Source organism: Branchiostoma floridae, chromosome 19, assembly GCF_000003815.2.
Source record: "Branchiostoma floridae strain S238N-H82 chromosome 19, Bfl_VNyyK, whole genome shotgun sequence".
Taxonomy (NCBI): domain Eukaryota; kingdom Metazoa; phylum Chordata; class Leptocardii; order Amphioxiformes; family Branchiostomatidae; genus Branchiostoma; species Branchiostoma floridae.
Window position 1 is genome coordinate 3,458,330 of NC_049997.1, and position 19,143 is coordinate 3,477,472.

The following is a 19,143-nucleotide window of genomic DNA, read 5'->3' on the forward strand; positions in this document are numbered from 1 at the left end:
CGATAGTGGAGAACTTAAAATCATTCCGGGAACCGGTAACAAATAGACCCCAGGACCTATCCGTGGGATACACTGAGGTCCCCCCTTAGGTATCCGGCAGTCCACCAGGACAAATTTGAGGCTTCGGAGCCAGATCAGTGCAATTGAGACCGAAACCTCACCATGTTGTCTCTTTTTAGTTCTTCCTCGAAGTCAGTGAAGTGCAGTGCGCATCATCATGGCCATTCGTCACATCGTGGAGATTGCTGTGATCTTGGCGGTTGTTTTCGCCTGGGTTAGTTACTCGTTTCAAGTCGTCTTCCTTTAAATACCCTGTCTCATTTATTTATCCAGACGTTGTTGCAGAGTCTTTTACAGTCTGTGATGCATGTATATGCATGTTGGTTTTATCTCTGTGAATTTTATGCAAGACCTGGTTTATATGCAGGATATTAGTATCAGTTCTAGTAATAATCAGTAATGATCAGCTCAAGTCAGTGCTGTACCGTGTGTAAGTGCTGACATGTTTAGTAAAGTTTGAAGCAGGGTGGACATGTACAGTTTACTGTCCGTGCCTGTGGCTAAATTTCGTGCACGTGCTATACGGGCCCTAATGTATCTTATTATTGTAGTTAGGGGTCGTAAATACATATTGGAAATGACATGAATCAATTAGATAAGTGCCACTTTTGTGAGGAAGACATGTGTTTCAATAGCAAATCTTATCATGTAAAGAGCAAACTGTGGTTGAACAAAAGATGTCACCCCTTTCGTTCCCTTCGCCATTTCTAGATTTGCCCATAGACCAAAGGCAGTTGAAAAAAATGTGTCAGTGATATTTCTTATAGTCAGTGTTCTCATTTACAAACACTCTGCCCTCTAAATCTTAGAAATGTGAATTGGCTAAAAGTTACACGCACATTGACAGTACTAAACTGCTGCGATATCGCCCATTTCAGATGCAGTGAAGGCGAGGGAGGCAAGGAGTGCAATGTTATCCTTTAGGGTAAGTTATCCTTTAGATCTTAATTTTTATAACATAGCGTTCTTTTTGTCCGTCGCGCGTACGTCTTGAACCCTCTACAAGCTAATGAATTTTCGAGAGTACAATTAGTGTTTGATGTAATTTTCATATTAACTCATCAACCTTTAATTTGCCTTTATTTGATTTTTCCCTACTTTGAACATTTTCTTTTGATCATTATCACCTTGTACATGTACATGTATTTCTACTGTCATGACTCATCATTTCGTATTTTGCATGAGACACTTTAAGCTTGTTCGCATGCCCACTCCCATGTTCATATCTTTGGTACCCTTTCCACTAGACGGCGATCGCGATGCGCTCTCACTGCTACCTAGATAGGACCTTTGATTTCATACTGGGGTATATCATACAGCATGTAAAAGTGTGGGGAGGACAACAAAACACACAAAGTGTAAAAAAATGGTTTCTTTTCTGTACAATTCGTTGAGCAATCTGTCAAATTTCAGGTCGCAGAGAGAGCGCGTGGAAAGGAGTAATAAGCACAGTGCGTGTTGAGTTGAAAAATGGCATTGTTGTTGGAACAATATGAATACGCTTGTCTCCTTGTACTTAAGGGTATGTCGGGGGGATGGCAGTCAAAGCTCTTTTCGCTAGCGAAGTCTCACAACCTGCTCGAGAAGGGGAATTCGGAAGATCAGCACTTCTACATGCCAATCGAGGAAGTAGCCACCATTGAAGGTAAGTGTGAATGTTGACTATTGGGCTACAGCTGACTTAATTTCATGGATGACATCCACGTGCACATTGATTTTCGCCTGTTTTCCTAAAAGAAGACATTGGCCACATGTCAAACCAGATCATCCCTGGTCAATGAGAATGTCATGCTTACCGGAGGACCTGCTCTCCAGGCAAAGGCAAGGGGTACATGGTCAGGGAATGGGGACACTGCGCGATATGCGCCCTTGTTTCATCTTTAACCAAGAATAGAAATATAAACATGATTGAAATGGTGACGACTACCTCTTTCAGTCATACTGGAGGTGAACATAAGACCAGCTAAGCCTGGGAAAGAATGATTCGGATGTTAGCAGCACTTTTTATTTTTTTGCTGGATTTTCTTCTTTTCGCTCTCGCGCATTAGTTCTGGGGTCTCCAGAGGATGTCATCCATAAAATCAGTCGGTGTGGCCTTCAAGTTGTGCAATGAACTGCAAAAATAGAGCTTTCCCAAAAGCTCCGATATCAATCACATAGATTAAGAAAGTAGGAGAAGTTGTTGGCTTTGTGCATGCTTGGTGTCATTGCCCATTTTAGCCACATCATTTTAGGTGGCACTTTAGTCGTTAAATTGACCCATTTTGTGCAATCTATTGTGCAACACAACTGTGACGTCTGCATTTTTGTTTTGCAGGTCGCGGAACAGTGGCAAGGGGTAAGATTGCAAGCGGGGTCATCAAAGTTGGAGACGAAGTGGCGATAGTTGGAATAAAGGAAACAACTACTACGACTTGCACAGGTTGGTAAAACCGCCGTAACTAAACACTACAATAGCAAAGAGTGCTTGATGTCATAGAACTAAAATGATTCAACTGAGAACAGCATCTGGACTGAAGAAGACCGCTGAATCGACATTTTTTTTCCCGAAGGAAAAACATATAGTTTTGCTGGTGTGTTATTCTTCTTCTTACATCAACTCTGACTTCCTTTAAGTAACTCTTAAAGTAAGGGAAACGACCTAAATGAATAGACTCGAATCGTGTAGCAGTTATAACTATAATACATTTTGTAATGTATGTGTAGAAGTATGTACATGTATATGGCCTTGTACATATGACTTATCAGGACTCTAAATGGTGTAAACTGTATCTCTATCATATACTTTGTCTGACCCCTGCCTCTTCCCTCATTACCTCAATGAAAAGCGACGTGCAGGCCGATTTGGGCTGTCATGAATAAACAATGGTTTAAGCAACTAAAAACGACTTTATCATCTGCCAAAAAGCAGTTAATCAAGCAATTGGATACTAGTATGGTCTTGGAAACGGGCAGACGTTTCAACTAGCATCCACTAGTTTTCGTCAGTGACAATGAAGAGATCTTGTTGGTGTGTGTCTCTCTGACTGCCTAATCGTTTCCAAACCCGTATCCACTTTCTTGAGTAACTGCTTTTTGTCATATCTTGTTACCTTGATGTCTAATCTAAATCAACGCAACTTTATCATCGTTTGCAGGCCTGGAGATCGATGGAGAAGTATTGGATGAAGGCGAGGAGAGTGCAGGAGGGCACGTAGGTGTCCTGTTGAAGGATACAAAGCCGAATGAGGTGGTACATGGGCAGGTGTTGGCCAAGCCTGGAAGCATGACTGCTCACACCAAGTTTGAAGCTATGGTAGGTGTAGTGACTTAAGCTTTAGATGGGATATATTTCACTTGGCTGGACTTCACGAACGGAGATCATCTAGCTAGGGGGTTGGTCCACGTCGGCCACATGCACGCTAGTCAGTCCTATGTGGGACAGACACACCCGGCCACAGCGGTCGCAGGGAAATGCTTCATCGGGGGCATGGCCACCACGACGGGGCGGTTCTTCCTTCTGCTGCGTTATGATGCAGATATGATGAGATATCACATTATATGATAACTAGGGCTGGGTACCGGTACGGAGTACTGGTATGAAACCTTTTTTTTTCTAATTGGACCGGTCCGGAAAAAATTTGGTGGACTGGATGTTTGACCTATTGGAAAATGAACAGATTATATGATCAGGCATTCACACGTTTTGGAGCTTACCGGTGGAAGAAAATAACAAGCTTAAGAGTGAAGTAGAATAGAGTTTATAGTCATTTCTACCAAGTTCTACAACCAATCGCACAGAGGTAGGCAGTCTTGTATGACTTAAAACGTCAGTGGGAGTCGAATACACCACAAAACAGATTTTTTTGCACCGACATGGGCCATTGTTTTGAGTATCGTCCTTTCACAATTTTTCACAAACTGGATCAGGTCCAGGTTCAGGTTCAGGTCCAGACCTGGACCTGATTTTCTGGACCTGAACCGGACCTGGACCTGAATTTTCTGTACCGGTACCCACCACTAATGTTAACGCATCGTTGCTTTAGTGCTAACATACGGTAGAAACCTATCCACTTTATCAGTTTCAACGGCTTGCCAAGAATGTATATGCTGAATCTATATTGCTGTTCGTGTAACACAGGCAGAACGTTACATGCTGGCTAAGTGTCCGTGTATCTAACACAGGTATACATGCTGACTAACTGTTGTTCGTGTATCTAACACAGGTATACATGCTGACTAACTGTTGTCCGTGTATCTAACACAGGTATAAATACTGACTACTGTTCGTGTATCTAACACAGGTATACATGCTGACTAACTGTTCGTGTATCTAACAGAGGTATACATGCTGACTAAAAAAAGTGTTCGTGTATCTAACACAGGTATATATGTTGGCTAACTGTTGTTCGTGTATCTAACACAGGTATACATGCTGACTAACTGTTCGTGTATCTAACACAGGTATACATGCTGACTAACTGTTCGTGTATCTAACACAGGTATACACGCTGACTAACTGTTCGTGTATCTAACACAGGTATACATGCTGACTAACTGTTGTTCGTGTATCTAACACAGGTATACATGCTGACTAACTGTTCGTGTATCTAACACAGGTATACATGCTGGCTAACTGTTCGTGTATCTAACACAGGTATACATGCTGACTAACTGTTCGTGTATCTAACACAGGTATAAATGCTGACTAACTGTTCGTGTATCTAACACAGGTATAAATACTGACTGACTGTTCGTGTATCTAACACAGGTATAAATACTGACTAACTGTTCGTGTATCTAACACAGGTATAAATACTGACTAACTGTTCGTGTATCTAACACAGGTATAAATGCTGACTAACTGTTCGTGTATCTAACACAGGTATAAATACTGACTGACTGTTCGTGTATCTAACACAGGTATAAATACTGACTAACTGTTCGTGTATCTAACACAGGTATAAATGCTGACTAACTGTTCGTGTATCTAACACAGGTATACATGCTGACTAAAGACGAAGGTGGACGTGACACGCCGATATCCGAAGCTGATCGACCTAAGTTCTTTTTCCGGAACATTGAAGTTGAAGGAGCCATCGAACTTCCGGAGAGCGTGGTAAGTTGTGCAAATACATGTCATCATGTATATAGTAAAATTGACTCATCCCTCAGCTAACCGACATCTATCGCACCACAGTCATCCCTCAGTAAGACTTCTGGAGCCGCATAGTTCAAGTTTTTTAAAACCTTTAGTAAACCTGGTAACTACTAGGCTGATTAAGTCACTAGCCATTGAAGACGTTGTACGCAAAGAAACCGGCTTGGTATGCGGCTCCAGGTGTCTTGCTGAGGGATGCCTGCTATGCGATAGAAGTTGGTTAGCTGAGGAATGAGTCCACTCTACTATAAAATACAAAGCAAGTTTTCAGCCGTTTCTTTCTCATAGTCAATGGATGAGGTTTTGTCCTTAAAATAACATAAAGCCTTCTCTCCATACCTCAAATGAAAAGCCACCTTGTAACGAATCTTAAGTAAAAAAAACCAACAATCTCATCTTATCTTATCATCAATCCTAGATGAGTTGACAGATGATACGAGTTTCCAATAAGGTGCAGACAATTCTTGTTTAGCCCATTCAAATCATCTCCTCTCCTTGATGATTCACATACAAACTTAGGTAACAGAAAAGATATCAAACTGACCGTCTGAAGACTTGATTCGTACTCAAGTCCTGGCAAAAGTTCGGATGTTAGTATAAACGTTGCTATTTACTGACACTATGATATTGTCTCAAGTGTTGGTCATCTAACCTGAATCATGGCACCAGCATCGTCCATATTTGTCTTGGTTAACCGATTACTTATACTGCTATTTAAATATGAAAAGAAATATGAAAACATGACGTCATGCAATATACCCATGAACATCCGGTACTAGTACTCTGTCAGCTAAGAAACCAACAGACGATGTTTAGTTTATTGTTAACTATAGTTCAGGCGATTGGTGCAAAAATTGTTCAAATTATGATAAAAGCATGAAACTTGGCGTAATTGTTCTGTACAACGATGGAAGCAATTCTAGGGGTGAAGCCCATGGAAACCTGCTTTTACATAGCAACGGTTGCTAGGTAACTCTTTTTCCTTGGCAACAAGTACCCTAGCGAGCCAGTGTTTGCATTTTTGCATGAAGGCAACTTAATTTTAGGGCCAAATGATACAAAATGGGGTAACCAGCGGTAACCAAGACCCTTTTCTTCAGAAATCACACTTTCTGTTTATCATACATCTTCCAAAATCTATCTAATTACACTTTTTTTGTTATTGTTTTATAAAAAAAATGTACATTTTACTACAGGACATGGTGCAGCCAGGAGATGACCTCATGATGGTAGTAACCCTGACAACCCCCATCGCCATGGAAAAACCTCAGATGTTTACCATCGTTGAAGCTGGACAGACAGTCGGTGCTGTGATTGTGTCTAAGATAGTGGAATAGGCTTCAAGGTGCTTTACATTGTTATTAGAGCTTTTACATTTTTCTATTCATCATTCCTTTTTATAAAGATTCTTTACAGAAACGTTTTATGTAACTACCCCACCCATAACATTGCATAACATAACATACAAGTATATTAGTCACATGTAAGCAGTTTATAATCGCATGTCTAAATTTTGGAAACAAAACCAAATTGACTCCTAAAATTAGCCATAAAGTGTGGTACAAGGAAACCTAATGTCTGAGAATATACAGACAAGCAATTATGCACTTTCCGATCCTCCAACGCTATCTTTGTTGGGACATTTTTCAATAAATTTATGTATAGTACCCTTCCCCAATTTGACGATGTCCCTTTAATTTCAAAGAAGTGACATTTATTAGATTTTCTTCGGGCATATGTACCGTAGCCGGCAAATGTCTTTAGTACATTACATTACATTACATTTAATTTGATTTCAGCTATTTCTGAGAATTGAGGGACATCAGAGGACTTCCTCCGGCCGGTAGCTGCCTCGACTGCCGAGCTGTTTCATCCCAGAAACTGTTCTAAAGTAGAGTGTCATGTAGTAAGGTGGATGATGGGCTCTTTCTATGCAGATATCATATGTATCGTGACTTGTTCAGCCTTTATTATCGTGAGTTATTCAGCCTTTATTTCAAACTGCCCCTTCTGTGATGAAGAAAGAAAGCAGTTTTTTTAAAGAGGCCATCAAATTCCACCCTTATCTCCCAACGTTTACAGACAAAAAGAAAACTACCTTCCTCTTAACATCACAAAACCCACACATGGTTTAGTTTAGTGAATTTATCACTAGAATTAGTCGCTTACTGCAAATGCATTTAAGTTCGCGAGGATTTAATTTCGGGGTAGCGGGAAAAAGGAATTTTCGCGGTGGTTTTAATTTCGTGGTAACACCATAGACTATAGTCTAATACCATAATAGAAAAATGTTCGGAGTGGCTTTAAGTTCGCGGTGAAGTGGTCACCGCGAAAACCGCGAACATTAATCCACCGCGAACATTTCTGCATTTACAGTACTATGGTATCATGTTCACCATTGTTTGTCACTTTTTGTCACTTGCAATTAGCCCTCGGGCAAGAACTTTCAATAAACTTTCAATTATCACCACCGTGTTCAAGGCGTCCTTGTCTCCTATGATGCATTTCATCATGTTTCATGTGAGTTATCTTTTAGCCCATTCATTGAAGTTCTGTCTTAAAGGCGTTCTACAGTAATCAAACCACCTAAAATAGCAAAACTTTATTTAAAGTAGGGTGGTATAAAGTCAGTTGGGCGATAGGCGCTTCCTTCCATATGTCATATCATAGAGTGGGGTACGAGGTGCGTTCAATAAGTAATAACTCTGACTCATTTCCCATAGCAGGAGATTAATGAAACTTGGCACAGTTATTAGTCTTTCTCTTCATAGGAACCACCCAGAGTTATGCATTTCTCCCATCGTTTGATACAGCTCATGACACCGTTTTCGTAGGACACCCCAGGTTGGTCCTCCAACAGATGCCTCATCAATGGCAGAAGAGGAACGACCAGGTCTAGGAGCTGTTTCCACAGACTTCCGGCCATGTTTGAATTCAGGAGACAACGTTTTACAAGGTCATATAATGAGGCATCATCACCATAAGTTTCTTTCATTTCATGAAAAGTCTCCTTTGGTGTGCGTCCTTTCAAATACAAAAACCAGATCACTGCGCGACACTCAACTGGCTCCATTTCACACCTGGTCCATTTCACACCTAACTCAGTTCAAACACCAGTAAATCAGAAACCACAATTAGTTCAGAGCTCTTTTTTGCAACATTAACTAAAGAGATATGAATCATTACACATGCAAAATTTCATTTAGATCAAACAACTAAAAATGGGTTAGAGTTATTACTTATTGAACGCCCCTCGTATGTTATTGTCACCAAGAACATTAGCTACTAATGATTTCAATACAATATTCAAAATGTTACTTTAATTTCTATCATTAAAGCAACTATGTACAACATGTTTCATGTGAGGTACTTGCCTTTTAGCCATTTCATTGAGGTACATAATGTAGATAAACAATCCAAAGCCCACCCTGGTTAGTTAAATCCTTCCAGGATTAGGTGGTGCATTATGATGGTGCCCATCTCCGTTTCAATAGCCCTTGGGCCACAGAATTTTTTAAAATTTGCTTTTGAACAAAGGAGGACAATGTGCCACTGCATTCAAGTTAGTAACTTAACAGCGCCACATACACAGTACAGACAGAAGGTAACGTTATATATGTAGTATTTTTCTTTTTACCTCCCCGACCAAAGTTATGTAACCATTTTTACATTTATTATTTGAACTTTTGTTTATTGGTGCTTGGTTATCATATGCTTGACAAGGTTGGCCTTTTGACTTGCCTGGAAGCTACACATTTTACAACAGTAGGGTCTCTCACGGGTGTGACATTTCATGTGTTTCGTAAGATTGTCCTTAACAACAGCGCTGTAATCACACTGCTCACATTTGTAGGGTCTCACACCAGCATGGTACTTCATATGTCTCTTAATGTGTGACCAGTTGTAGGTCTTGTATTCACAAATGTCACAGCAGTAAGGTTCCTCGTCACTGTGTTTTTTCATGTGCTTAACAAGCAAACTTTTATATGATGCCTGATAATGACATTGGTTACACTTGAACGGTTTCTCGCCAGTGTGTTTCCTCATATGATCGACAAGTCTGGGCTTATTTGATGCCCTATAACCACATTCACCACACATGAAAGGCTTTTCTTTGTGATGTTGCCTATGCTTGGAGATTTTATGTACCTTTGATGTATTATATCCACGAACGTCACACGTGTACCGTTCGCAATTAACTCCAGAGTTCTTATTAGAAAGTAGAGACACCCTGTTTTCAGAATCCTGGTCCTGAGTCACAACCACTTCACAAGAAGCAGTTTCCTCAATATTCACTTTTAGACTTTGTTCATGTCCACTGTTCACCAAACCAGTCTCTCTGTCATCAGTGCAACCATCATCCTGATTCAGGCTGGGCGGTTGGGAACTTTGCCCGATTTGATCGTAGTCTGGAGTCGGTTCAGAAGACGTTAAAGCTGTGTTCTCAAAGGTATGGTTGCCTTCCAAAGGCTTCTCTATGCAGGAATGACCCATTGGATTAATTGTATCTAGTTCCTGCATACTGAAAGTGGAAATGTCAATGTCGAGCTCATCATGACAAGCTTTACCTGCTTCATCCTCGGTCGTCATAGCAACGTCTTCTTCTTCTTTAATGCGAAAGTCTACTACGTTATTCGTTTGTATCAGGGAGGTATCAGATGGAGAAAGCGTAGTTTTCAACTGCACCTGGACTGCATGAAGTGCGAGCTCCTCTTTGGGCATGAGTACTTCATTGCTGGTATCGTTGTTTTCCTCGCTGTTCACAATGTCTAGTCCAGAATTTTGCAGTGAGGCAAGAGGACTTGAACTTGAAGTCGCTGTTAACAGTGTATCAGCGTACGTTGTTGGAATGTTCTCATGCATTGTTACTAGTACTGTCTCACAGTCTTGTTCAGGCATGGTCATTTCTGATTGCGATTTCAACTGGCGATATTCCTCCAACATCACGTCCCTAAGGATACTGACCAGCCTGTCCTTGATGCTGTTCTGTTTGTCCAGGTTTTGAATCCTTCTGTTGAGTTCAAACATCAGCTCCTCCATGTTCAGTCTGGGGAGGACTGCTATGGTCACCTCGTGCGAGAGGCCACAGATGAACTCCTGCTGCCTGGGCATGCTGAAGGACAAAAGAAATATGAATATGAAAGGTTTTGAAATGAACGTTAAACTCAAGACAAGGAAGTGAAAATTATTCACGATTATATTCTTCAGCATACTAACTCGATTGTAACACTATATCAAAGACTTGTGTTAGCCCTTCTTGTTATGTTAATTAGGATGTTAAGTCTTATTCTTTACACCTACTATGTACTTTGTAATAGTTGTTGCCACACATTGTGCCATGTACAACTGTCGTGCAATAAAGTTTTTCTACAAATAAAAAGTGTTAGAGCTGATGTTTGCCATGCAAAATCGTACGTATCCTTGGTTAGCTAATTGAACTCTTACCGCGTTAAGCTCCTGCCGGAAGTGAAGGAAAATTCCGGCGACAAAAAGCTAAATTATCATCCACGCCCTGAAAAGAGCCTGGTAAAGAGACGCCCCCCTCCCCACAGTAGCATCACTAGCCCCCATTTAAAAGAGCTATTATCTCTTGCAAAGAATGCTACATTTTGAACAATGACCGCTTGATAAGGTCCACCCTACCTGTTTGATAACCATACCCAATGGGGGAGGTGGGTAGAAACAGTTCTTCCTTTACTAGATGATCGAAGAAGTCTCCAGTCCGGGAAAAAAAACGATGTGGCTGACCCAGAAACCTCGTCTCCTCGAACGTAGGTTAGAGGTCATAAGGGTCAGGGCACTGATTACCCAAGTAATAACACGGTGTTAGTATGGTACCGTTACCGTTAGTATCAAGGCAGACCACAGGGAAAGGGTTGCGATAAAGAGATTTAAGGTTAACAAAAAAGATGCCCTAAGCTAAGGCATTTCTTCTGCATATTCATTCTAATGTTCGGCCACACTGACATACTAAATCTCACGGATGACACGCATTGAATCTGAATGATTGATTTTAGCACGTTCTCAAAAAATGTGGCCACATGACACCCAATAACATCCCATTTGCTGAGTTTTTCTTTTTTCGCCCTCGCACATTAGTTTTGGGGTCTCCAGAGGATGCCATTCATAAAATTAAATCAGTGCAGCCTACCTAGATGGATCGGAATTCAAGACTTATCTCTCAACTTACTAAATCGTCACAGTCTATGTCGTGTCTAACGAGCTTTCATTTCAAGACACCGTCAGACTAGTCAAACTTCCAGGAGATAGTAACGCTAGTTCACCTTTATTTGCAGGGTAACCTTTATTCGTTGTATTTAACACAAAGGGTATTTCGAGATATCAAGTTGACGGACGGAGGTCTCAAACTGCATTATAATGAAAACAATGCAATTTGAAACCACCGTCCAGCAACGTGATATCCCTAAATATCCTGATTTTAGGTACGTTGGATATAGGTTACCCCGCAAATAAAGGTGAACTAGCGTTACGGGAAACATTATTCTCCTGTAAATTTATACATATGTGCTGGTATAAGCCAGTTATTGTAAGATTGAGAACTGTCTAAAAACAGCTAAAAGCTCGGTGGAATAAAAGTCTCAGTGGACAATAAAAGAAAAAGAGATTAAAGCTTATTTCTTATAAAGGTAAAAACAAATAAATCTAACGTATGTCATCCTCTGTACCTCTGTAGGCCCCAAATGTAATGCAAGAGGGAAAAATGTGTGAAACAAACAGTTGGCTAGATTTTACGGTTGTAACAAGAAGAACAGCTAAAAGCTCGGTGGAATAAAAGTCTCAGTGGACAGTAAGAGATTAAAGCTTATTTCTTATAAAGGTCAAAACAAATAAGTCTAATGTATGTCATCCTCTGTACCTCTGTAGGCCCCAAATGTAATGCAAGAGGGAAAAAATGTGTGAAACAAACAGGTGGCTAGATTTTACGGTTGTAACAAGAATTGAAGGGACATAAAGAATCACAGCCAGCAATCTTTTTTTTTAATCTCTTTATTCAAGAGTTGAACAAAGACTGATATCATTTACCAAGGTCAGAGCTATAATCATGGCTACCACATGGCTACATTTACCCGACTAGTGTCACTTCTACAAGTACAATCAAGGTTACCACATGACAATTATTTTACCATTTTGGCAACGTTACCTTCTGCCAATCTGGTCATGTTAACAGTGAAGCACCTCCGGATCCGAAGGGGAAAAACTGTTGTATTTTTGTCAAAAATAAGGTGAAAATTTAAGAGCCCACTGATAACTTATCATCCATAAGACTTACTTGTTGTGGCCTCATATATCAATAAATGACTACAGTATCTTTGCCAGAGTTTAGTTTTAATACAGTCGGCCCTTGTTGAAACATGCAGTTTGTTATACTAATATCAACAAAATGCATTTCAAGAATGCTTCTCATCTATAGTCAATGGTTGCTTACATTGTTGCGCTTTTACTTCCCTGTTAATACATCCAAAGACGCAAACTTTATGCCAATTCGTTAGAAGTCAACTCAAAACAGACAACAAGAAACAAACGTTCTCAGGAACAAAGTATCATGGGCAATTGTATAATTAGTTTTCGATCAATCACTGGTGCACGAAATGATCACAATGTTTCATTTACCATTGAATCATTTCTGTTCATGATGCTTGCTTCTCATATGCTGGACAAGGTTGCCCTTTTGAATTGCCTTGTAGTCACACTCTTGACAACTGTAGGGTCTCTCACCGGTGTGACGCCTGCTGTGTTTTGTAAGACTGTTCTTATCAACAGCGCTGTAGTTACATTCCTCACATTTGTAGGGTTTCACACCAGCGTGGTACTTCATATGTCTGTTAATGTGTGACCTATGGAAGGTCTTGTATTCACAGAGTTCACAGCTGTACGGTTCTTGGTCACTGTGTGTTTTCATATGTTGGACTAGCAAAGTTTTGTATGATGCCTGATAATGACATTGGTTGCACTTGAACGGTTTCTCACCAGTGTGTTTCCTCATGTGATCGATAAGTCTGCGCTTATTTGATGCCCTGTAACCACATTCGGCACACATGAAAGGTTTTTCTGGTATGTGACGTTGTCTGTGCCTGGAGAAGTTCTGTTTGTACGATGTTGTATACCCACAAAAGTCGCACAAGTAGCGTTTACAAACAATTCCTGACTTCCTATTACAAAGAGCCTTGTTCTCTGAATCCTGGTCCTGAGTTGGTTTACAAGAATCCAAAGGTGCCTCTGCAATATTCATTTCTTCACTTTCTTCATCTCTACTGTTGATACGTCCAGCCAAGTTGGTATAGCGCTCATCCAAATCAAGGTTGGGTGGTTGGAAAATTTGCCCCATGTGATCACCCTCAGACACATGGTTTTCCTTTTTTATATGTATGTCACCGTGGTCTCCAGTCAGTCCACAAGAAGCCAAAGCTGTTTCTTCACAAAGTTTATCACCTTCTGCTGGCTTCTCTGAGTGAGAGGTACTCGCTGAGGTAACTGTATCTAGGACTTGCGTGCTGAAAGTAGCTTCACCCGCGCAACCATCATTCGCCATAGTAATGTCTTCTTTTTTAATGCCAGAGTCATCAGAGTTATTCACTTGTATCAGGGTGGTGTTAGATTGAGGAAGCGTAGCTGTCAGCAGGCCAGTATCTCTGTTGTAAGTGCAATCTTCAATCTGATTCAGGCTGGAAGGTCGAGAAATGTGGTCATCCTCAGACGCATGGTGTTCCATGTTTATATGTATGTCACCTTGGTCTGGAGTCGGTTCACAAGAGGCAAAGGCTGTTTTCTGACAGGGGTTATCATCTACAAAAGACTTCTCTGAGTAAGAATCACCCATTAGATTGATTGTATCTAGTTCCTGCATACTGAAAGTAGGCATGTGAATGTTGAGCTCATCATGACAAGCTTGTGCGGCTTCATTCTCAGTCGTCATAGCAACATCTTCTTCTTCTTTAATTCCACAGTCTACTGTGGTAACCATTTGTACCAGGGAGCTATCAGTTGAAGGAAGTGTACTTGTCAGCTGTGCCTGAACTGCATTAAGCGCAAGTTCTTTGGTAGGCATGAGTACTTCATTGCTGGTATCGTTGTTTTCCTCGCTGTTCTTAATATCTAGTCCAGAACTTTGCAATGAGATACAAGGGCTTGAACTTGAAGCCTCTGATGACATTGTTCCAATGTACGTGGTTGGAATGGGCTCATGTATTGCTTCTGTCTCAAGTTCTTGTTCAGGCATGGTCACTTTTGATCGCCTTTTCAACACACGGTATTCCTCCAACATCACATCCCTAAGGATACTGATCAGCCTGTCCTTGATGCTGTTCTCTTTGTCCAGGTTTTGAATCCTTCTGTTGAGTTCAAATATCAGCTCCTCCATGTTCAGTCTGGGGAGGACTGCTATGGTCACCTCGTGCGAGAGGCCACAGATGAATTCTTGTTGCCTGGACATGCTGAAGGACAAAAGAAATATGTGATATGAAATGAACGTAAAACCAAGGAGCTTTTATATCTTTTATAGCTGATATAAAATCTCCTTGGTTAAACTCACGAAAGGGAAGTAAAAAATTATGGACGATTGTATTCTTCTGCTTACTAGTAATTAAAAATGCCAGAGCTGATGCTTCCCATGCAAAACCATAGGTATCTTTGGCTAGCTAATTGAACTCCTATCGCGTTAAGCTCCTACCGGAAGCGAAAGATTATCATGGCGACAGAAAGCTTCATCTGCTCTGAAAAGAGCCTGGTAAAGTGACGCCCCCCTCCCCACGCCCATCAAAAGAGCTAGTATATCTATTGCAAATAATGCAACATTTTGAAAATGTTCTATTGATAAGGTCCATCCTTACCTCTTTGATAACCATACCCAATGGGGAAGGTGAGTAGAAATAGTCTGCTTGATGCCCGAAGAAGTCTGATGTCCCGGAACAATTTTGTATGTGGCTGACCCAGCTAGACTCGACCTAGGTAAGAGGTCATCTGGGGTCAGGGCACCGATTACCCAAATAATAACACAATGTTAGTACATATATCAAGGCAGACCACTGTGAGAGGGTTGTGATAGAAAGATTCAAGGTTAACAATGGTCTCTAATGGTTAACGAATTTCTGCTAGTTCTATACCTAGCACTCAGCAATTGATTATGAGCAATGAGCACTCAGCAATGAGTTAAACACACTGTCAAACAAGTTGAAGGGGCTACCCACATGTTTTGAGATGAATAAATAAATAATAAAACTAGAGTTCGGCGACCTCATACCTCCATGAATATTTAGGGCTTTTGTGAATTTCATGCAATTGACTAACACATTAACATAATTTATGCATGGTGTTATTCATCATTGACTAACATACACATGTGAAAATTGTAAAATCATTAATCAATGGGCGGTTTTGCAATTTTCACATAAATTATGCAAATCAGTACCTCATTAACATATTTGGTTTCTGGTTATATTCCACTTATCATAATTAACAAGTGTTACATTTATTGAAGTCCAGTTATTGCAATCAATGGAATTATACAATTCCCTCATTAATTATGCAAACTAATTCCTCATTTGCATAACATGCATATCCTTATGAACATCTTTGCCCAAGCTACCTGCATGCCTAAAATGATGCCAATTCGTCAATCCTTTCTGCAGTTATCCTCTTTGGAATGTCTTGACAAAAACGCCCCTGCAGTTCCGAAATGAAATGTTAGGGGGCTGAAACCTGCCCCACTTTGTCATGACACTGCAAGCTATCTACCAGCCAAATGTCAAGACCATATCACGTCCAGGACAAGAGATACATAGAAAAAACTGCTATGATAGAATATTCTCATTAATTATGCAAATGTATTCCTATTTTGCATAATTAGTATCTTACCTTGTACAACATTGTCTAAGGTACCTACATACCAAAAATCATGACAATCCGTTGTTCCCTTCTTGAGTTATCCTCTTCAGAAGTTTTTGACAAAAATGCCCCTGCTATCCTAAAACTAGACGCTAGGGGGCCCAAACTTATGTCACTTCTTCCTGAGCACAAGAGCTATCTAACACCCCAAAATTGTGATCACAGCGTGTTCAGAACACCGAGATAGCAAAACCGGAAGTTGCGCTGCAGTACCAAGGGAAGCCGCTAGGGGGCCCAAAATCTAATCATTTCCAGCTTTCATCACACACTACCAACACACCAAGTATGAAACCAATCCACTCAGCCGTTCTTGAGTTATCTTGTTTACACACACACACACACAGACAGACAGACACACAGACAAACGCGGGGTAAAATATAACCTCCATGATATTTCATGGAGGTAATAAAAATCACTACCAGCGGACTCAAGACTTGCACGAGCGCTCCCTAGCGGAACGAAGCCAACACGCAAGCCAATATAACGGTACCATGCTTCAGCACTCCCGGCCTGGTCCACTGGGTTGCTTCGGAGCTCGAACTTTTCAAAGCTGATGGATTGTTGAATCACCGCGCTATTTCTCGTCCTCAGATCGGTGTATGTTTTCGGAAAGGTTGCTGACTGTGTACGGAGTAACGTAAAAACTGGAGACACATTTGTGAATTCGGTGAGTGTCACTTGAGTTTATCGTTGGGATATAACGTTATCTTTTTAAAGTTAATCTTCAAGGGGGAGGGGGGCAACCGCAAATCAGCTTTTTGGCTAATTTCCCTAATCTCCAAGCAGATCCTACGGTAGCATAAGATAGTGTCAAAAGCTGGCAGAAGAGTGAAGCCGGCCTAGGAGTGTGTTTTGCTACCAGGGTGCCCGTTTGACTCCCTTTGGCTTACTATACTACTAGTAATTGGCCAGCTTTGATACAACATGTATCTTATGGCACCGTAGGATCTGCTTGGAGATTATCATTTTCCATGTGTCAAGTTGTTTCATCAATTAAGAAAGAGAAGCACTGGTGCAGATTCTATAATGCTGTACTTATTTCACAAATTTTGACTGGTTCACATTGTACTGCAGCACTAGATTTTGCTTTTACGCAGTACTTACAGCTCCAGATGTTGTGACAAACGAAGTATTTACGCATGTACAGTGACTACTTTGACCATATTCTAAAAAAACTAACATAGTTGTTCGGTGACATTGTAAGAATTCAGAGGGGCGTGTAAGAACAGAAAGAAACAAACATGCCGACACCCGGGATCGAACCCGGGTTGACTAGTTTACAACATACGGTTTTTACCAACCTGATGAAACTATTCAAGGATGCCTCAGTGCTATAAAATTGTAATTCAAAACCCTGGTTATGCAAATGATATAAAATTATAAAACCTTTAGGTTAACTTCTTTTGTTATCATCCGATGAAGTCACAATTTGATACAATGTCACTTTCTCTGTCTCATTCTTTGGTGACTGATGAAACGGACAACATAAAACTTGATAAACTTCTGACTAACGATGGAAGATTTAACATTTAGCTTTTATCATATGTAAGAGGGGAGTTCATGTGCCACCAACTGACCAGTCCAACTGGTCCAGACCTTTAGTTTTGGCCTAGCGGTTAGTGTGCTGGGTTTGTGAGCTGGCAGGCCCGCGTGTAATTCCTCGGAGCTAGCAGACTGTTTCTCCTCGCGTCGTGTGTTTCACATGTACTACCAGCAATGTTCTATTATGCATGCATATGGTAGTTCTAGGACATCAGGTGTTTGAGACTTTTATATAGGACTTTCTGTTTACGTGTTCAGTGTGTGCATTCGGGGAGTATAGTAAAATAAATATTGCTAATAGTATATAGAGAATAAATGTACTGGTAACATGTGATACAGCAAACAGTATGGTAGACTGAACAATAGATTATTCATTTTTGTTGTATCACACCTTGTCCTTTGACCTTTGAGTGGACGTTGGAATTCAATGACATTATTATACATTTTCTGAATCAGATTTTTTTGCACCTCGGCACATATTTGCTCCTTTTGCAGTCGCTTTGCACAATTTGCAGTATGGTTGGAAACTTTTTTTCTTGGAGACAGCCGAAAATTTATGCTCGCACGGTCGTCATCCATATAATGAAGTCAACATGGCCTTATTCAAGCAACTAGATAAAAGTTGGAAACATACAAAAATCCGAGTTAATAAAAACGTAACATTCTTGGCGAAGTTAGAATGACGTAAGTAAAGAAAAAAAAAACTCACTGTTGATTTTTGGCATCTGCAAGGGGGGCAGGGGTGAAGTGGTGATGATGATGATGATGGTCCAGCCATTGTTGTTTGCGTCAATATACTTTATATGAAAAACATTTATTAACATTGTGAACATGACAAGAAGCTTTTATATGGGTAGCCGTGTGCTACTTTCATCACGGATAGTGCGCTTGTTTGGGCAAGTAAGTTAAAACTGACCGCCTCCGTATTTCAAGTAAATGCAAATTGCACGCATTCAAGTGATATAACACGTGGTATTATCGGCAAACTTTGAATCTCAACAGCAACCAAACAATGTCATGTCACGTTGGTGCGTTACTCCGTAGGGCGACTGTACAGACTATGTAAATACTTGCGATGTGAAAAAAAATGTCATCCTAACAAAATGCCCTTTTGCTATTTGAAAAAAAAACGTGGCTGAGAAAAACAATGAATGAAGACAAAACACACTGTAGTCAAACGGTGGTGAAATTACTACTGATGTTCAATATGGCGTCGCCCGGGAAACAAATGGCGAATGGTGTGAACGAATGAACGGTGGACATTTGATAGAAGTCTTTATACTAGTAGTTTACGTTGTGAAAACAATTTGTCATATACAGGCTTCTCATCTGTGTCATGTTGTATTGCAGCGTACTATAATTGTAAACCACAGGACGATGCTACTGCTTAATTCAATTATCCGCCACACGGTCGTCGTAGGATTCAAATTATGACTTGTACGATGTCAATGGAAAGCCTGTGTTCCTACAAAATGCCCTTTTGTTAATAAAACCGTGG

General features: G+C 40.5%; 4 protein-coding genes across 4 annotated transcripts in view; 2 read left to right on the forward strand and 2 right to left on the reverse strand.

Annotated features, from left to right (window-relative positions):
• LOC118406407 (zinc finger and SCAN domain-containing protein 20-like) overlaps nt 1-19,143 on the forward strand; it is a 121,941-nt gene that overhangs the window by 80,042 nt on the left and 22,756 nt on the right. The gene's annotated exons all lie outside the window — the stretch shown is intronic.
• On the forward strand, nt 911-7,291 carry LOC118406413 (elongation factor Tu 2-like). Its single transcript, XM_035806454.1, has 7 exons — nt 911-973; nt 1,579-1,705; nt 2,378-2,482; nt 3,198-3,355; nt 5,039-5,158; nt 6,397-6,545; nt 7,000-7,291. The coding sequence occupies exons 1-6, from the start codon at nt 971-973 to the stop codon at nt 6,535-6,537; spliced, it is 654 nt and encodes a 217-aa protein (XP_035662347.1). The 5' UTR covers nt 911-970; the 3' UTR covers nt 6,538-6,545; nt 7,000-7,291.
• LOC118406403 (zinc finger protein 888-like) lies at nt 8,885-11,361 on the reverse strand. Its single transcript, XM_035806444.1, has 2 exons — nt 10,844-11,361; nt 8,885-10,313 (listed from the first exon to the last, which is right to left on the reverse strand). Exon 2 carries the CDS (start codon nt 10,310-10,312, stop codon nt 8,891-8,893), a length of 1,422 nt encoding a protein of 473 aa, XP_035662337.1. The 5' UTR covers nt 10,313; nt 10,844-11,361; the 3' UTR covers nt 8,885-8,890.
• On the reverse strand, nt 12,202-15,187 carry LOC118406401 (zinc finger protein 432-like). The gene is made up of 2 exons (XM_035806441.1): nt 15,049-15,187; nt 12,202-14,652 (listed from the first exon to the last, which is right to left on the reverse strand). The coding sequence occupies exon 2, from the start codon at nt 14,649-14,651 to the stop codon at nt 12,840-12,842; it is 1,812 nt and encodes a 603-aa protein (XP_035662334.1). The 5' UTR covers nt 14,652; nt 15,049-15,187; the 3' UTR covers nt 12,202-12,839.